At 35.1% G+C, this 16620-nt stretch overlaps 1 protein-coding gene across 2 annotated transcripts in view; it reads left to right on the top strand.

Annotated features, from left to right (window-relative positions):
- CNTN3 (contactin 3) overlaps nucleotides 1-16620 on the top strand; it is a 453041-nt gene that overhangs the window by 363958 nt on the left and 72463 nt on the right. For both annotated transcript variants that reach the window (XM_001373601.5, XM_056804435.1), the window contains 3 exons: nucleotides 4831-4967; nucleotides 6835-6964; nucleotides 9175-9325. In XM_001373601.5, coding sequence (XP_001373638.4) covers nucleotides 4831-4967; nucleotides 6835-6964; nucleotides 9175-9325 — 418 coding nt within the window. The remainder of the gene's footprint in view (nucleotides 1-4830; nucleotides 4968-6834; nucleotides 6965-9174; nucleotides 9326-16620) is intronic.

Here is a 16620-nt window from a genome sequence, read left to right as displayed (position 1 = left end):
TTAGAGTTTGCAACTGTGTGTACTGTACAGAATTATCGGTGCCTCTACATATATTGAGAAGCAGTTGATGTTCCCCAAAGCTCAGTATGTTATGACTGTGAGAGCTCAACATGATGACTTCAGACATATGATTCAGAAGAGGACCCTGGAGCTAATATGGATCAGATTTTATTAGCTCACAATGATTACAGATGTTTCCGGGAAGGGTGAAGTTTGTGTGTGTTGCCTAAAAAAGAAAAGTACCACCAACTCTTGTAGCAAGGACACTTGGAGAATATAAACACTAGCAAACCTTTAGAAATCATCTTTACAGACTTTTTATCTCTGGAAAGAGAAAGTAAAAACATTTTCTTTATTTATTTATATTTCATTTTAAAAATTATATATAACATATTAGTGATATATAACATATAATAATAATTAAATACAATTTAATGGTAACAAGGCATTTTACCAGATATACACAGACCTATCTAAGCTGAAATAAATAAAAAATTCCACAGTTGCTGATGTATTATGACAGAGGAATTGATCCATTGAGATAGTTCACGTAACAAATTTCATAAACCTTTAAGTTCTATATAAATTGAACTCTGTTATTATTAGTAGTATTATTAATATTGTGATTATTTTCATTGTTTAATTTCCTGCCAAAATTAATCATGAACAGAGTAGGGACTTTGAAAGAATATCACTGAAGGGAACCATAACTCTGATAATTATTAGGGCAGATAGATTGCAGAATGGGTAGGGCCTAGAGTCAGAAGACCTGAATTCAAATCAAGCTTCAGATACTTACTAGTTGGCATGATCCTAGGCACTTTCCTCAACTGTAAATGGAGAGAACTACCAGGGTTGTTGAGAGGATCCAATGACATTATAATTGTAATCAGTTCAGTGCCTGGAACATAAAATTATTGTTGTTATTATTATTGTCATCATTGTTATTATTAAGTAAACAAGAACTACATATCCTTATAATGAAGGTATGCTAGTCAATCAGTAAGCATTTGTTGAGTGCTTACTATGTCCAGGAACTGTTGAGAGAGAGAGAGAGAGAGGCAGAGGCAGGAAGGAGCGACAGATACAGAGACACAGAGAGAGAGGCTGAGATAGACAGACAGACAGAGACAGAAAGAGAGAGAGCGTGCCTAAGGAGCAGAATCATAGTGATGTTTCCAGTGAACATTGATAAACTATTTGGGAACATTAAACACTGAACACAAATCTCAGTGGAGGATGTAAGTTATTTAGTTTATGACTACAACGCCACTAGAAATGGCACTACAGATTTTATTTCATATTTACTAATGTTTGAGCATGAATTCTGTCTACTGATTACTTTGTGCTTTGGAGACTCAAAGGATGAAAAAGAATTTTGTTACCAAAAAACTCAATCCATTTTACCAATGGGAGAGAAACTGAAGAAGGTTTACCCCACTAACTGTTAACTTAGCTCAGAAGAATTCTGAGAGAAGTAGACTAGTTATGACGTTAAGATTACTGAGAAGCTTTGGGGTTCCAAAAACCCACATATTATAAGATAGATGGGCATCTTATAAGATAGATGAACATCTATTCCAATTGAGAATCTTATAAGTGTATAGAAGAGCACCAGAAAGTCACAGAGTTCTTTAACAGTTTGTCACCCATTCATTGCCTGTAAGAAAGTTAATTGAATCCCCTGAGCAGCAAGAAAATGATAATGATAAATAATCCATTAAGAAAATTTTAGAAAAAGAGATCATTCATCAGTTTTAACTTAATGGCTTGCCTTAGATAATGACTCAGATGCTTCTATCGAAGAAGATAGAACATAAACAAACCCAAGGCATTTGGCTAGGTCCAAGGAAGAGCCCTGTTTAGACATGTGTGGTCATGTCCAATTCTTCATGATCTCATTTTGGGTTTTCCTGGTAAAGATACTGAAGTGGTTCGCCATTTCCTTAGCCATCTCTTTTTACTGAGGAAGAAACTGTGACTAACAGGGTTTAAGTGACTTGTCCAGGGTCACCAAGCCAGTAAGTGTCTGAGGATAGTTTTGAACTCCAAGTCCAACACTTTCCCACCTAGCTACCCTCATTTAGCCATGAGGGACTGCTGAACAGGTATGTGAACGAATGAATAAATGAATGAATGAATAGCGTGAATTAGATGCTCATAGTACTAAACTAAGCATTGTGCTAACCATGAAGAATACAAATTAAAAAAAGCAAAGACCATCTGCCTTCAGGTAGCTCACTTTCTAATAGTGGAAACTGGATGTGGAGACCAGAGTAGGACACTTGAAATTCATCATGATAGTGAGTGGGACAAAAGGAAGTTGATTGTCTCTCCCTATGAAATGACTATTGCTGAGCTGATAAGGTGGTCCTGGCTTGGAGACAAGGGGAAGCTAATATGGCAGGAGAGAGGCTTAAAGGATGTCCAAGTGGTTGGGAAGGAAGCCATGGAGAAAGTCAGAAGAAGCAGGAAAGTGAAGCTGGGATGTTCCCAGAGTAATACTGCAGGAGATGTCATCACCAAGCAGAGTTATCATCACCAAGTCATCACCAGTGCCTTAGAGCCAAGATTCCTTCAGGGAATGAATGGTCCCTGGTGTGAGTTCTCCTAGGTTTAGAGAGGAGACAGTGGAAGAGGGGGCTGGAGATGAGTGGTGGTATGTTTCCTGTTTAAAATTTCCTTTATAAAGACTTCTTAAGCTATGAGATCATCTATAAAGTTTACAGTCAGTAAACACCATAATAGATCCATATATACAGGAATGTCAGACCTCTGACTGGGCTAACTTAAAAGAGAAAGAAGGAAGACAGGTAGAGTTCTTATTATTGAATGAAAGCCCAAGCTGCTGTGTAATGTCAGTGATATGCATTTATTATTAGTCCATGTCTGTATTAATATCATTTGGTTTATTTATTATATTTACCATGTCAGTGGTTTTAGTATATTTATTATATTATTATTATTTCTATTATTAGAGTAGCTTTATTTCCATCATTTCAAGCAGTCTTTCAAATGCTGCTTCATATAATATATGTATTATATTTAATATTAATGTGGTATTATTATACACTGCAATGACGAGCATGATGAAAACTGAGTGCCAGTCAGTCCAAGGTGGGAGAGAGTCCATTTTCAAATGAACTACCAACAAAAACAACAAAGATATACATCAGCCTTCTCGGTCTGTCCCAAAAGCTGTACAGCGACAGTTTCATTTTGATTTAATTTGCAAAAAGGAATTTTATGAAATAGAAATAGAAAGACAAATCTTCCCTTGGTTGCAATTAAGAGGAAATGGATAAACTATTTTTCCATATGCAGGATGCAAATGTGGATCCCACAGTACACAGCACATGCATAATGCAATGTGAAGCCAGTAAACCTTCTCACCTAGCAAGGCTGGATCTGAAGCCCAAGCTGAGACTTGGCACAATGTTCTGTTTTTATTGAGTGACTTTCATTATTTCTGTCATGTTGCACTCTCTTAAAAAAAAACACTTTTTATAAGAGAAAAAGAAGGAGATAAATGATCTACGTGATTTGCATGCTCAGTTCAAAGTTATTAGTTACTTCTTCCCCCTCTCTCCTTGAGGGGGAAAATCATATCATTCAAATTCTGCTGATCTATCAATTTCTCCTTTGATTTTAATTCATACAGAGGTAAGTTAAGTGTTCTCTGGCTTGTATTTAATTAAGAGTTATTTCTAACTTGAGGGAAATATTTTTCCTGAGTTATAGAAGTTTCTTCCCTATGGATGTTAAATCTAAGTGCATAATTAAGAGTGATATCTGCTGCCATTCAAGAAGCAAATTTTAAGTTGTCACTCAGTATGATCTCCCAGTTCAAATGCACCTTTGGGAAGGAAAATCAAATGTAGGTATTAGCACATCAATCTTCTGGTAAATATCAGACCCACATGAGTGGGAATTTTATGCAATGGAACCCAACAAATAATTATGGGACTAGCAGAAACATAGAAGGAAGAGATAATTCTCTTTCCCCCTCCCCCATATTCTGATGTCATTTGCTGTTGGGACTTGCAGGAAATTTTAGATAACCATCAACAGGCTTTGATTTGATGCTCCATCTTGCTCCTTGAAGTGGATCATTCAACTGTCCATTCAAAAGGAGCACCGAAGCATCCAGAGGGATCCTATATCTTTTCTTTTCTTTTATTTCTTCTGTAATGATTGCAACAAGTTTTGGGCATCAACTCAGGTATAGAAAATGTATGTATATGGCTACTACATAAAAACTTGTGAAATTAGGAAAGTCATTGAGTTCTTATTTTATTGCTTCCTGTCCTCCTCGCCAGTTTCTAAGTATCAGAAATGAAAGAGAAAGAAGAAAAACTATGCTGAAACCCCAGTGACTCCAACCAGATTACTCTGATTTGCCCCACTGTGTACACCCATAAGAGTATTAGTTTACCATTCAACATTTTAAAAAATTACATGATTAAATTAGGATGAATTCAAAAGGATTATTTGAATCACTCTTGAGAAATAACTGGTTCCTTGCTCTATATTTGGGTTATTAGGAAGTGTGAGAATAAATTATAATCTATATATTCTATACCTAGTTCCATCCATAATTTGCTAATGATTAAATTAGGATAAATTCAAAAGAGTTATATGATTCACCCTTGAGAAATAACTGGTTTCTTGCTCTATATTTGCGTTGTTAGGAAGTGTGAGAGTAGATTATAATCTATATATTATATACCTAGATTCATCCATTATTTGTTATCTTGGATATTTCCCTCAATAAGATGTTCAATTTTTATTCTCATATTAATTCCCTTTTTTGGGGTGGCGGGGATGCAGCAAAACCTCACTGGGTTCAGATGATAAAGGATATAGAAGCTGCTGTGGAAGACAACTTATACTGGGAATGCCGGGCAAGTGGTAAACCCAAGCCATCATACAGATGGCTGAAGAACGGAGATGGCCTAATAGTGGAGGTAAAGTGGATTGACTCATCTTCCCTCCTGTCACATTAAATGGTTCCTGGAAACTTTACTGAGGAAGTGGTTGCTCAAAAATACTCTTGATTTCTCATAGGTTTTTGCTTATAATTCATTAAATAGGTAGGATATGGAAGCAAGTGCTTGCCCTGAAAAGACTGAGCTCTTTATTCAGATAAGCTCACGAGAAGGATGTGATTCTATGTTATTGATTTCAGTCCTCAACATAAAATGTATTTCATAAAAATATTTACCATTAACTTAATATAAAACATTAATACAACCAATTCAACTTGCTTTGCAACTACTTAAATTACATAAATGCATTCCAGCACAGAATGCATTCATAAGAGTTTAAATATAAGCAAATCAATAAAAATACTTTGCTTTTCCATTTTCACTCCAGTAATTAGTTACTGAGAACCTTTTTTTTTTTGCTTAGTGTTATTTCACAAAGGTATTCCCACATTCCTCCATATATTTCATCATGATTGCAATGTAATATCCCATTTGCTTAATGTGCTACAATGTCTTTGAAAAGGGTGGCATAGAAGACTGTATTAGTCAGGAAGACCTGTGTTTGGCTATGTCCTGGCTTTGCAATTTTGCCCAAGTGGTTTAATCTCTCAGGGTCCTAGGCAGCTCTCTCTGAGGCTTTAAACTACAAAGCCATTGCTGATCAGCATTGATAGAATAAGCTTCTCACCTATAAAACTGGATGTATATAAATCTGTACAGAAAAATCAAACACTGGTTACAATCACATTTTTTATCATGCACTTTGTTACCGTTCTCTATTATCAGGCATTAAAGTGGCTTCCAATTTTTTGGGACATTTTTGGTTCATTTTTGAAATTAGAAATAATGCCACCTAGCAGGACTTTGCACCAAGTAGGATCACTTTGAACGTTTTTTTCCCAAATTCAGTTGACTTCTGGTATAAATGTCTTCAAACAAATAGCTCTATTTGGTGTTGATAAAATTCTCCAGTTATAACTCCAACCATATAATTAATAGGTCAGAGGAGATCATATTTTTTTTTACTTTTCTTGTCAACAGCAAATTGCTTTCTAAAAAGAGTCGACTAGCTTGTAGGAGTTCTACCAGTAATGAATATTAAAAACATATTTCCCTTCTCCTATCCTATCCTTTAGCCAGATTGCAGGAGAAATTAATATGTCTATCACTCAGCAATCCTTATACTTTGGCATTTGTTTTCTCAATCACTTATTCTATGCACTTTTTAATTATGCTAGGGTGTTTGCTTCTAGTGCTAAGCCAACCTTGCTCCTTCAGCTCCTCAGGCAGAGCACTTGTCTATATTTCACACTCCATAAACACCTTGATAAATATTCATGGTCTCCATATTTAAGTGTCTTTTGTTCCATGTACCTTGTTTTTACCCGGCCTTCAACTTGCATGTTTAAAGAATAGCAAAGAAACTCCTGACTGTTTGCCTGACTAGAAATGCTGAAGCTCACGGAACTAAGTGTTTTGAAGTTGGAGACATTAACGAGCAATGAAAATTATTCAGAATGTCATGGATTGGTCCCATGCATTCCTAGATTCTACTTTATTACTTGAGGGATCTGTTCGATTTTGAGGCTATTGGGTCTTTATTATCACTTCAAAGGACCAATTCCAACTTGTTCTAAAAGATTAGTTGGCTTCCTGCTTTAAATGAGAGCCAAAACCAACTTAGTCAGTCCAAAGAGACACTTTGATAATCTTCTGTCAGGTTCAGAAATGAGAGAAATCTAGGAAGGATTGGATCCAAGGTGACGCTTGCATTGGTTCTTGTTTCTATTTTGTTAAAGCCTATTTTGCTTTTATGTATTAAAACATTTTCCCCTCCATTTCCTAGGAAAGAGTACAGATAGATAATGGGGCTCTCTCCATAGCAGTCCTCAATGTGAATGATTCTGGCATGTATCAGTGCATAGCAGAAAATAAACATGGGCTCATCTATTCCAGCGCAGAACTCAAAGTTGTTGGTGAGAAGCATTTTCTTTTTACCTTTTTTTCTTAATTGGTTAACCCTTTCAAACCTAAGTATAGAGCAAAATATCTAATCTCTCTCCTCTTAATCCATTGAAATGAAGTGTTTGGTAACAGCTCTAACTCATGTGCTATAAAAATCCAGGATATTTATGGCCTGATCATTCATTGCTTTGAAGAGAGAATACGCGGTTAAATTATTAATGATGGAACAGTAGTAGAAACAGTGATTTTGGAAAGAGGCCCAAAGATGAAGACTAATTATAGGATTTGAAAGCAATGTTCTCTTTGTCTTTGAGAATCTATGTAAAAACATCATAGACAGTAGGAGTAAAATTTCAATTAACCAGAACTCAGTTAAGTGATTTTTCTGTAGGCTTATTTAATTTGTTTTTATTTTATTTTATTGGACTCTTCTTTTTTTTTTTTTACCAAAGTCTTTCCCTCCTTGATTTCTACCATCTTGTTACACACACTCACACACACACACACACACACATACACACACACTCACTCACTGTAACAAAGAAAACCATGACTAAACCTACCCTCGACATAGGAATCTTCCTTTTTATTCATAAAAGGCAGGAGTACTAGATTGGGAATCCAGGCACCTCTGTGACTCTATTCTTCCTTACCTATTTGACAGGGGCACAATGCTTGACATCTTTTGATTTAACCATTGATGAGTGGGTTGAGTCAGAGGATCCTTTGAGGTCTCTGCCATTTCTAAACCTGGCAATCCTGCAATGTTACAGGTCACACTGGGTACCCCTAGCCTCTATTTTAGCATTTTTGGGGGGATTTTATTTAATTAATTAATTTAGAATATTTTTCCATGATTGCAAGATTCATGTTCTTTCCCTGCCCTCCTCCAACCCCTCTCCTGTAGGTGAAACATAATTCTTCTGGGTTTAGCATTGTTTTTATATACATTATTATATGTATTTTATGATCCATATCTGACTATTTTCCTCTGATATCCATTCATATTGTTCTTCTTTTGTTCGTCACATTGTCATTATGATGATGTTTGTGAGAATATTTCACATTACCTTCATTGGTCCCCATTTGTTCACCTGTCCTTGCAATCATTTAATAGGTACCTATTGTATAATTCTCATAAAATCCAAGACTTAGAATTTTGTTTGAGAAAAAATTTCAGGGAAAGAAGCTTGCTAAGTTCATTCTGGGTATTCTGAGGCTATGGAGGTTTATTTAGGCACCTTTACTAGTCTGCTTCCAGTGTTTTACCTTTGATTTTAGGAGTTTGTTTGTTTATTTAAATGACAAACTAATAATCAAAGATTCAGATAAAAGCAATATAATTCCAATATATGTCCTGAGACCAGTGGATTCAATCAAATATGTTATACTTTCAATAGATCTAAAATCCTTTCCATTTCTGAACTGTAGTAATATAAGATGATAATTTATATCCAGAATAATGACCCTGAGGCTCTTAATTATCAAAGAGAGACTCTATTCTAGGCACTCATTAAGAAATCATAATTAATTGCTGCTCTAGGCAACCATTGAAATAAAAGTTGCAGAACAGTTGCATTGATAGAAGGACTTTCTTCACTGGAAGTTCCTTACACCAAAGCTATCACAGATATTCATAAAAATAAGAAATAGTTATAAAGAGGAGGTTTATGCATATTTAAATTTAAAATTAATATTTTCCATTAGCAACCACTTTTTCTCTGTGCTAGCCCCCTACACTAGAAAAAGTAAAATAAAGACCCTTATAACAAGCTATTCATTTACATTATTATATTTGATGAAAGATTTTTTGGCAGTAGAATACTCAAACCTAATTTACTTCTGGTCTATGACAGATTTTTTTCCCTATCCTTACTATGAAACAGTGTCTGGTGCATACTAGGAATAAAATCAATGCTTCTTGTTTCTTGCCTGATTGATTGGTTGTTCATTTAGTTGATTAGTTGATTCTGTTCGTTAATCTATTTTACTTTGTTATTTTGGGTACTCACTTTTAGAATTGGGATGGTAGCTACAAAAGTTATTGGTAAATATGTTTACTAAAATGGCAGAGATTCCAATTTCTTTCCAGAGATGGGATGGGGTGTAAAACTGGACATAGTGATTCTATAACCTTGCCATTCATATCCAATTAAACTATATATAATCAACATAAATAATTTAGAGCTGTTTTATTTTTCTATTCTTTCTTCATTATCAGCATCCGCTCCAGACTTTTCTAAGAATCCCATGAAGAAGCTGATTCAAGTTCAAATAGGCAGCCTGGTTATATTTGATTGTAAACCAAAGGCATCTCCCAAGGCTCATTGCTCTTGGAAGAAAGGAGATGAGATACTGCAATCAAGTGAAAGGTATTTTGTTCCCCACAGAATTGATTTTTCAAACTTCTATTCTTTTTAAAACCTATGTTGAATTTACTTTAAAAGTACTGTCCTCCCTCCCCAGCTCCCCAGCACACACACACCACACACACACACCACACACACACACACACACACACACACACACACACATACACACACACACACTCACACACACACTCATGCTTTAACTAATGACTCTCAGTTTTCCCAGTTGTTATTTGTAGAAATCAGACTCATAAAATGTTAGAAGAAGGAACTTTAGAAATTTGTGACCGAAGAAACTGAGAAACAGAAGAGTTCATTGACATCCCAAATCACGATTATTCAGAAGCATAGCTGGGATTTGAACCCAGATGTTCTAATTTCAGAAATATATTCTATGCTGCCTCTGACTGAGCCCCTTTTTAGAGATGCTAAACAAATTGGTCGGTGAATGTGTTAACACTCAAATATGCCAGACATAAAGTTAGCCAGTAGTTTTAGGCTCAGAGATGGCAAGATCAGGGTTCAGATCTACCTTCTGCTACTTATTAGCTGTGCCATCATATGGAAACAATTTAAATTCTCTGAGCCTCAGATTACTCATAGAAAATGGGAGTTATAATACCTCTAATAACAGAGTCGTTGTCAAATTCCAAAGATCTCATATATAAAGTTTATTGGAAAATGCATAATGATGTATAAATGTCAGTTATTATGACCCAAGACTCCTATATTATAGCTAAAAAAGACTTTTGAGAAGTAATAGAGTGAAGCTCTCGTTTTTTGTTTTTTTTTTTTTAAGATTGGTGGTCATCAGGGTCTTCTAGTCACATAAAATAAATGTAACATCAAAATCAAATAAAAGGAAATAAATCTTTTGCACTGTGGTTTAGTCCTACCTTAGTTTGACTAAACAAAATGCTAATGAGTCCATAACTTGCTAATCAAGGAGAATGCTGAAAGATGCAATTATTGGACAGATGTCAAGTTTGAATGTTCGCAAGTTAGTAGGAAATTAGGATGAACTTTGATCAGCTTTTGGGTTGTCATTCATATTTGCTCTGTCAGTATTTAGTTTCTAACTTACATTGGAAAACCATTTTAATTTGGGGGGTGTTGTCTCTTTTTTGAGTTTTGCATAGTATTCAATATTATAATGAAATTTTGAATTTTGATCCAATTTATTCCTTTAACTCTTAAAGCAAAGGTTTTTTTTTATAAAAATCTTTATGAGAAAATTTAATTCAACACACATTTATTGATCATAAATTGAAATGTTTAAAGGGACTTCAGAGGTTACCTAGTTCAAATTCCTCTTTGTTCAAATGAGGAAATTGAAATCCAGAGAGATTAAGCATCTTGCTCAAGGTAGTAATGGCATTAAGTTTGAGAGGTGAGATTTGAACCCAAGTGCTCTGACTCATTCAGAATCAATGACTTTTCCCCTGTACTCTTATAGCTAGACACTAAAACTACAAAAACAAAAATATTAGTAGGAAAAAATAAATAACCCCTACTCTCAAGAAGTTTATCATCTACTATTGTAGAAGAGGACTATAATATGTACAAATGTTAATTGAGTGCAAAGTATATCCTAGTAACATAAGATAATTTTAAGGAGGAGAGAGTATTGAGGTATATGAAAATTTGTATTTCAAAGAGAATGGAGATCTCAAAATACAGAGGCAAAAAAAGAAGTATATTCCAGATGGAGAGAGCCAATCATGGCACAAAATGGAATATCTCACACTAGGATCTGCCTTTGGAGTAAAACAGAGTGAAGGACAGAAAACAATATGAAATTAGGCTGGAAAAGGTGTTTTAAAGGACTTGAAATGCCATGCTAAGGATTCAGTATTTTATTCTAGAGACAACTGGGAACCAATGAAGACTTTTTGTTGGGAGAGTAACATATTCAGAGCTAAGTTTTAGGGATATTAATTTTGGGGAGGATGGATTGGATACAGGAAGCAGGGAAACCAATCAGTAAATTAATCTGATAATTTATAATTAATGCTGATTGATTTCCCCTCTCTCCTACTGATGCTTCAAATCATGGAAAGTCACTGATGCCAATCACTTTGTAAGTGCTGTAAGGTCCTGCCATGCTGGAAAGGCTTACAGAATAAACTCCCATATAAATTTGAACAAATTTCCTGAGTTCTGAGAGGTTCATTCCCAAATGGTACTCTACCAGGTAGTGATTTTTTTTAGTCCAGAATTCCTCAGGACCTATTTGGACTTTAAGAGTAATTGGAGAGATGAAAATTTCAAGGAAAACTTTTTTTGGGGAGAGACCAATGATGTTTATCGTGATTCTCATTATTTCTACATATGAATGCTCCTAATGATTTTGAATGCTCTCATCAAATCTTTGTCCTCCTAAGTGTTGTAAACATCTTTGCCATATATTGTCAGTATGGTTAATTCTCAATATCTACAAAGAACTGAATTGTTAAATAAAATGAGTTCCAGCAAAGCTAAATTACAAGTTGTAAAGAAGTGGAGTCTTGAATTAACACAATATCCCTACAGTGAGAAGCAGAATGGACTTTCAGTCACTAGGTTCAAACATCAGTTTGGACACAAAGCTGTCTGGGCAAGTTATTCGATCTTTCTGTGCCCTGTACAACTCTGTAAGACCCAGGGAGCCATTGATAGTTCATATCAGCCTTGGTGAAGAGATCTCACAGGAATGAAATCATGGAATGGGATTGGGAATCATAGCTGTGATTATACTTCCAAGTGAGGAAATCTTTTCTAGTCATACTGAGAGGCATCTTCTCTGCAACTTCTAGTCTTCAAGAATGAACTGGGGGTATCAGGAGGTTCAGTGTTCTACCCAGAGTCATCTATGCCAGGGACAGATATTGAACTCAGATCTTCCTTGCTTCCAGGCTCTCAACCTGGATAAGTATGCAGAGAATTATGATACATAAAAATTATGATGCAAAAAATGTATGCATATGATGCATAGAAAGAAAGATGCATATAAGAATTAGCATTTAGATCCTGCTTCAGGGTCTGAAAAGTGCCTTATGTCCATTATCTCACTTGATTCTTACAGCAGTTAATGCAGTTCTGCCTCCTGCATCAATTAAAAGACACCTTTCACTTTTGCTCAGTTGAGACTCAATGGAGTGGCACGGCTACCTGTGAAATAGTAAAAGCCATCAGTTTTCCAGAAAACATCGATTCCTTCAATAATAAGCAGTAAAGTGCAGGACTAAAAGTTAACATATTAATATACTTAATATATCATAAAATAAAAACAAATATGGCTCCCAAAAAACCTACACACATACACACAAACCATCACAACTCCCCTCTTTTTTAGGGCTCCTTGGAATTCTTTTGCCAGTTCTTCACAAAGGGAGCCATTCACTTTGATGTTCGAAGTCATATGACTTTTATGGGTAAATATTTTATTGCTCTATTTTCTCTCCTGAAGAGATTCAAAGTATAGCCTGTTTGTTTTTAGTTGTAATTAGATACACTGAACCTCAGTCTAGCAGCCAGTGCAGCAATGAATGCCTTGGGGGCTAAAATCCATTCCAAAGAAAAAGTGCATAGATGCTCATTGTTTGGTTTTTTAACAACCTTAGCTCAAAGCAAGAATTGTGAATAACCTTGCTGAGTTCTACCTTTTGGGGGAGATAGTTTGGAAGCTACACTTCATAGACGCCAGGGACTTTATAGGTCATGCATTTATTAATCAATCAATATGGATGTATTAAGTGTCTATGTGCCAGGCACTGGGCTACGTTTGGGTATACAAAGGAAGGAAAGAAGAAGAAAAAAAGAAACTTCTATTCTCAAGGCATTGAGACTCATGGGGGAGAAACATACAGACCACCATAAACGAATAAGTTATGTGCGAGTTTCAGAGGGAAGGCACTAAGATCGAGGGGAATTGGCAAAAGTCATCTAGTCAAAACTCTTTTTCATGCTGATGAAGAAATCAAGACTAGAGACGTTGACTTGGGGTCACACTGTGCCATGCCCACCACAAGACAGCCTGTAAAATATTACCTCATCTGCAAATTCCTGGACTTTGGTCAATGGAGTCAAACCCCTCACATTGGGCAAACATGCAGAACTGGCTCTCTTCAGGAGTTTGGCCGCCATTTTGTAAGTGTTTTCTCTCTCCCAAACTATCAGTTCTCTACTCATTTGTGCCCCTGTTTTAACTGCTCCCTTTACCCCTCAATATCATAGGCCCCTTAACAGCAAGGATTTTTTTTAATTGACTTTGTGTCCCTGGCACTTACCACCTGGCTTGCTTGGAGAAGGAACTTAATAAACATAGGTTTGAATGGAACAGCAAAGCCAGACTTTGTAAAATCACTGTGACTCTTCCAGTTTCTAAGGGGAATTCTATAGCTCAGATTTGGTGTTTAAATCTTATAAAAGTCCTACCTACTTATTTTAACTAAAAAAAAATCCTTTCATCAGTGTTAATGATACAGGTAGAAAAAGTAGGTTAATGAGTCTCAAATTTTTATTAAGTTTAATCTAGGGATTTAGAATTGGAAAGAACCTCAGAGATCCAGTTCACAATCCAATTCATCATTGACATAGAACACAATATCTTTATCCATTCCTATCCATTATTATAGTCAATGGATCATCTGCTAGAAATGTATATTTGGTTACTATACTTTACAATAGATTTCTTATAAGATTCATTGCTACTCTAATTATTTCCATGACTTTGGCCTCATTACTTCCAAAATCCAGGCTTCTTCTTCTTCACCTCCTCTTCCTTCCTTTCTTCTTCTTCCTCCCATGCCTGGTACATAATATGCATTTAATAAATGCTTGTTCATTGATTTTGAACATAGCAGTTCTTTCTGGTGAGAATGTTCCCTCTTTAAAAAAAGTTCCCATGGCAGAGGGGAACTTTCAACTTGAAATCAGTAAAAGGGAGATCCTGATCCTGCCTCTGCATTTTCTTAGATGTTTAGATCATGGGAACATCTTTAACTCTTATGAAACTTAATTGTTTTCATCTGAAAAATGGATATAACACAGGGTCCCTGTAATGACAAAATGCCTCGAAAATTTTATAGAATTATTTAAGTGTTAGTTATTATTTTCTAAAAGCTCAAGAGAAACTTTTCTTTTAAAAATGCTAAATGGCTCCCCTTTTTGTCAAATATTATCACTTTTCAAATGGAGTTCAGAATATAATCTTACTCTGACTATATTGCTTATTAAAAAGGAAGTTCAAATCCTGCTTCAAACACTATGTGATTCTGGGAATTCAGTTTTCTCCCTTCAGTTTCCTCATATGTAAAAATTGGTATAATAATGATAAGCTCATTGAAGACTTTAGAGTAAAAAATATATGATAGCAACTAATATCAATAATAATAAAGCAGTATGGCAAAATAAAGACATGTATTTTTAAAAAAAAGAATAAATTTTGGAATTCTGAACTGCATTGGATAAAATCTTCTCTCTAGTATCTTCACGAAGTACAGTCTAATAAGGTAAGGCTTCTGGGATCCAGGGGCTACCAGATTGTCCAAGGAGGAGCAAGCCTATGAAACTCAGAAATCACGCAGATCAAAGCTCTCCTGCCAGCCAGAATGGATTTGGGCCTGGGTAAAGACTCTCATTTCCAGCTTGATCAAGATAGGGAGACTTAATTTGGAAACAAAATAGGAAGGAAAGATAAAATTTGTAAATACTTTCAAATGTCTGGTTTAAAAAATCTTTAAGGATATATATGTCAATTTAAATAGGATTATAAATATTCCTGTATAATTTAATTCCCTGTTATTTTCTCAATTATACATACACATATTAATATATACAAACGCTTAAAATTTTTGTTTTAAAAAACATTGACTCTGTAAGCTTAAAATTAATATATAATAACTCCAAATATTATATATTATAAAGTTTATTATCTAACAAAATGGAACTAGGTAACTAAGTTTTTCTACCTGCTTAAAAAAAGACCGCGTCCACAGGATGAGCACCACAGAAAGAGAAGAGCTAGAACAGGAACCCCACTCAATTTATCTCCTGTCTGTGTTGGCACAACTCCTAGTAGTTTGGTCTACACGTCATATAGTAGATTTCTTTAGTCTTTATTTATTCCAAGTGAAAAAAAACTAAAATTTTTGATTCCAGGGGAAAAATAATAAAAGACATCTCTCATTTTGCTTACAAAGTTTGGGATTAAGGATGCCAAATGTTGCATATCCTTTGAACTTATTTCCTCATTTTGACTTAACTAGTTTTCTTTGTTTCAAGGGGATGGTTGTAATCAGGAAATGATTATAATCTACAAAACCAAAAGGCATCAATTAAGGTTTCTCTTTTCAAAGAAAAAAATAGAAAAAAGATCCTAAAATTTATTGCATTAGGCCAAATTATATAGACTTTAGACGTGTATAAAATGGAAAACACTTTTTAATTGTGGTGCTGAAAGTTATTGCTTGCCATTTTGCGGTGTCAAGTGGGGGAAAAAGCTTATTGATTATCCAGCCTGAAAAGTTATTACTAAGTTAAAATCTGTGGCTAGGCAGGAAGAAATTCCACTCTAGGTATGCTGTGGTCTGGACTCTTCTTTAGATGGAGAAATGATACACTATAAAATGGTAGAATGGGATATTTTTCACCCTTTATAAGCATTTGCTGATGAAAAAAAAATCCGTCATTTTTGATCATCCCACTAGCTAAAACAGGCTTTGTTCTCGTGTGATTTTCTGACCCTTTTGTGTTATATAAGCTTAAGAACATGTGGAATTATAGTCAAATGTGTGACGGTCTGGGCTGACTTAGAGAAATACAGACTTTACTTATAGCTTTCCTTATTCAAGTGTCAAAAAAGACAGTTACTCAAGGGCAACACATCTATCAGCTTACATCAATGTTTCCTAAATTTATTAATTTGTCTGAGTCAATCATGTTCCCACATCAGAAAATCAAAGCCCTTTAATCTACATATTCTTCTGTTAGAGCCATAGCTTTGTGGATAGAAATCCAGCCTCAGGAAGATCTGGGTTTAAATTCAGTCTGTGATATTTATTGACTCTGTGACCCTAAACAAGTTTCGTAGCCCCTCAATTCTCCGAGCAACTCTAAGACTTTAAATTATAGAGAAAGTACTAATTTACTTCAGTAGGGAGTATTAAGTCCTCAGTATCAGTAAAGTCACAAATCTAGTTTCTCTTCTTATTTAAAAAAATGCATTAGTCAAGTTTTCCAGTCCAATAGAATATGAGAATTAACCTCTTTTTTTAAACCCTTCCCTTCCATCTTATAATTAATATTCTGTATTGGTT

The sequence above is a fragment of the Monodelphis domestica genome, chromosome 7 (genome assembly GCF_027887165.1).
Source record: "Monodelphis domestica isolate mMonDom1 chromosome 7, mMonDom1.pri, whole genome shotgun sequence".
Lineage (NCBI taxonomy): Eukaryota > Metazoa > Chordata > Mammalia > Didelphimorphia > Didelphidae > Monodelphis > Monodelphis domestica.
The sequence above is the reverse complement of the archived record's forward strand: the minus strand, read 5'-3'. Positions and strand labels throughout refer to the sequence as shown.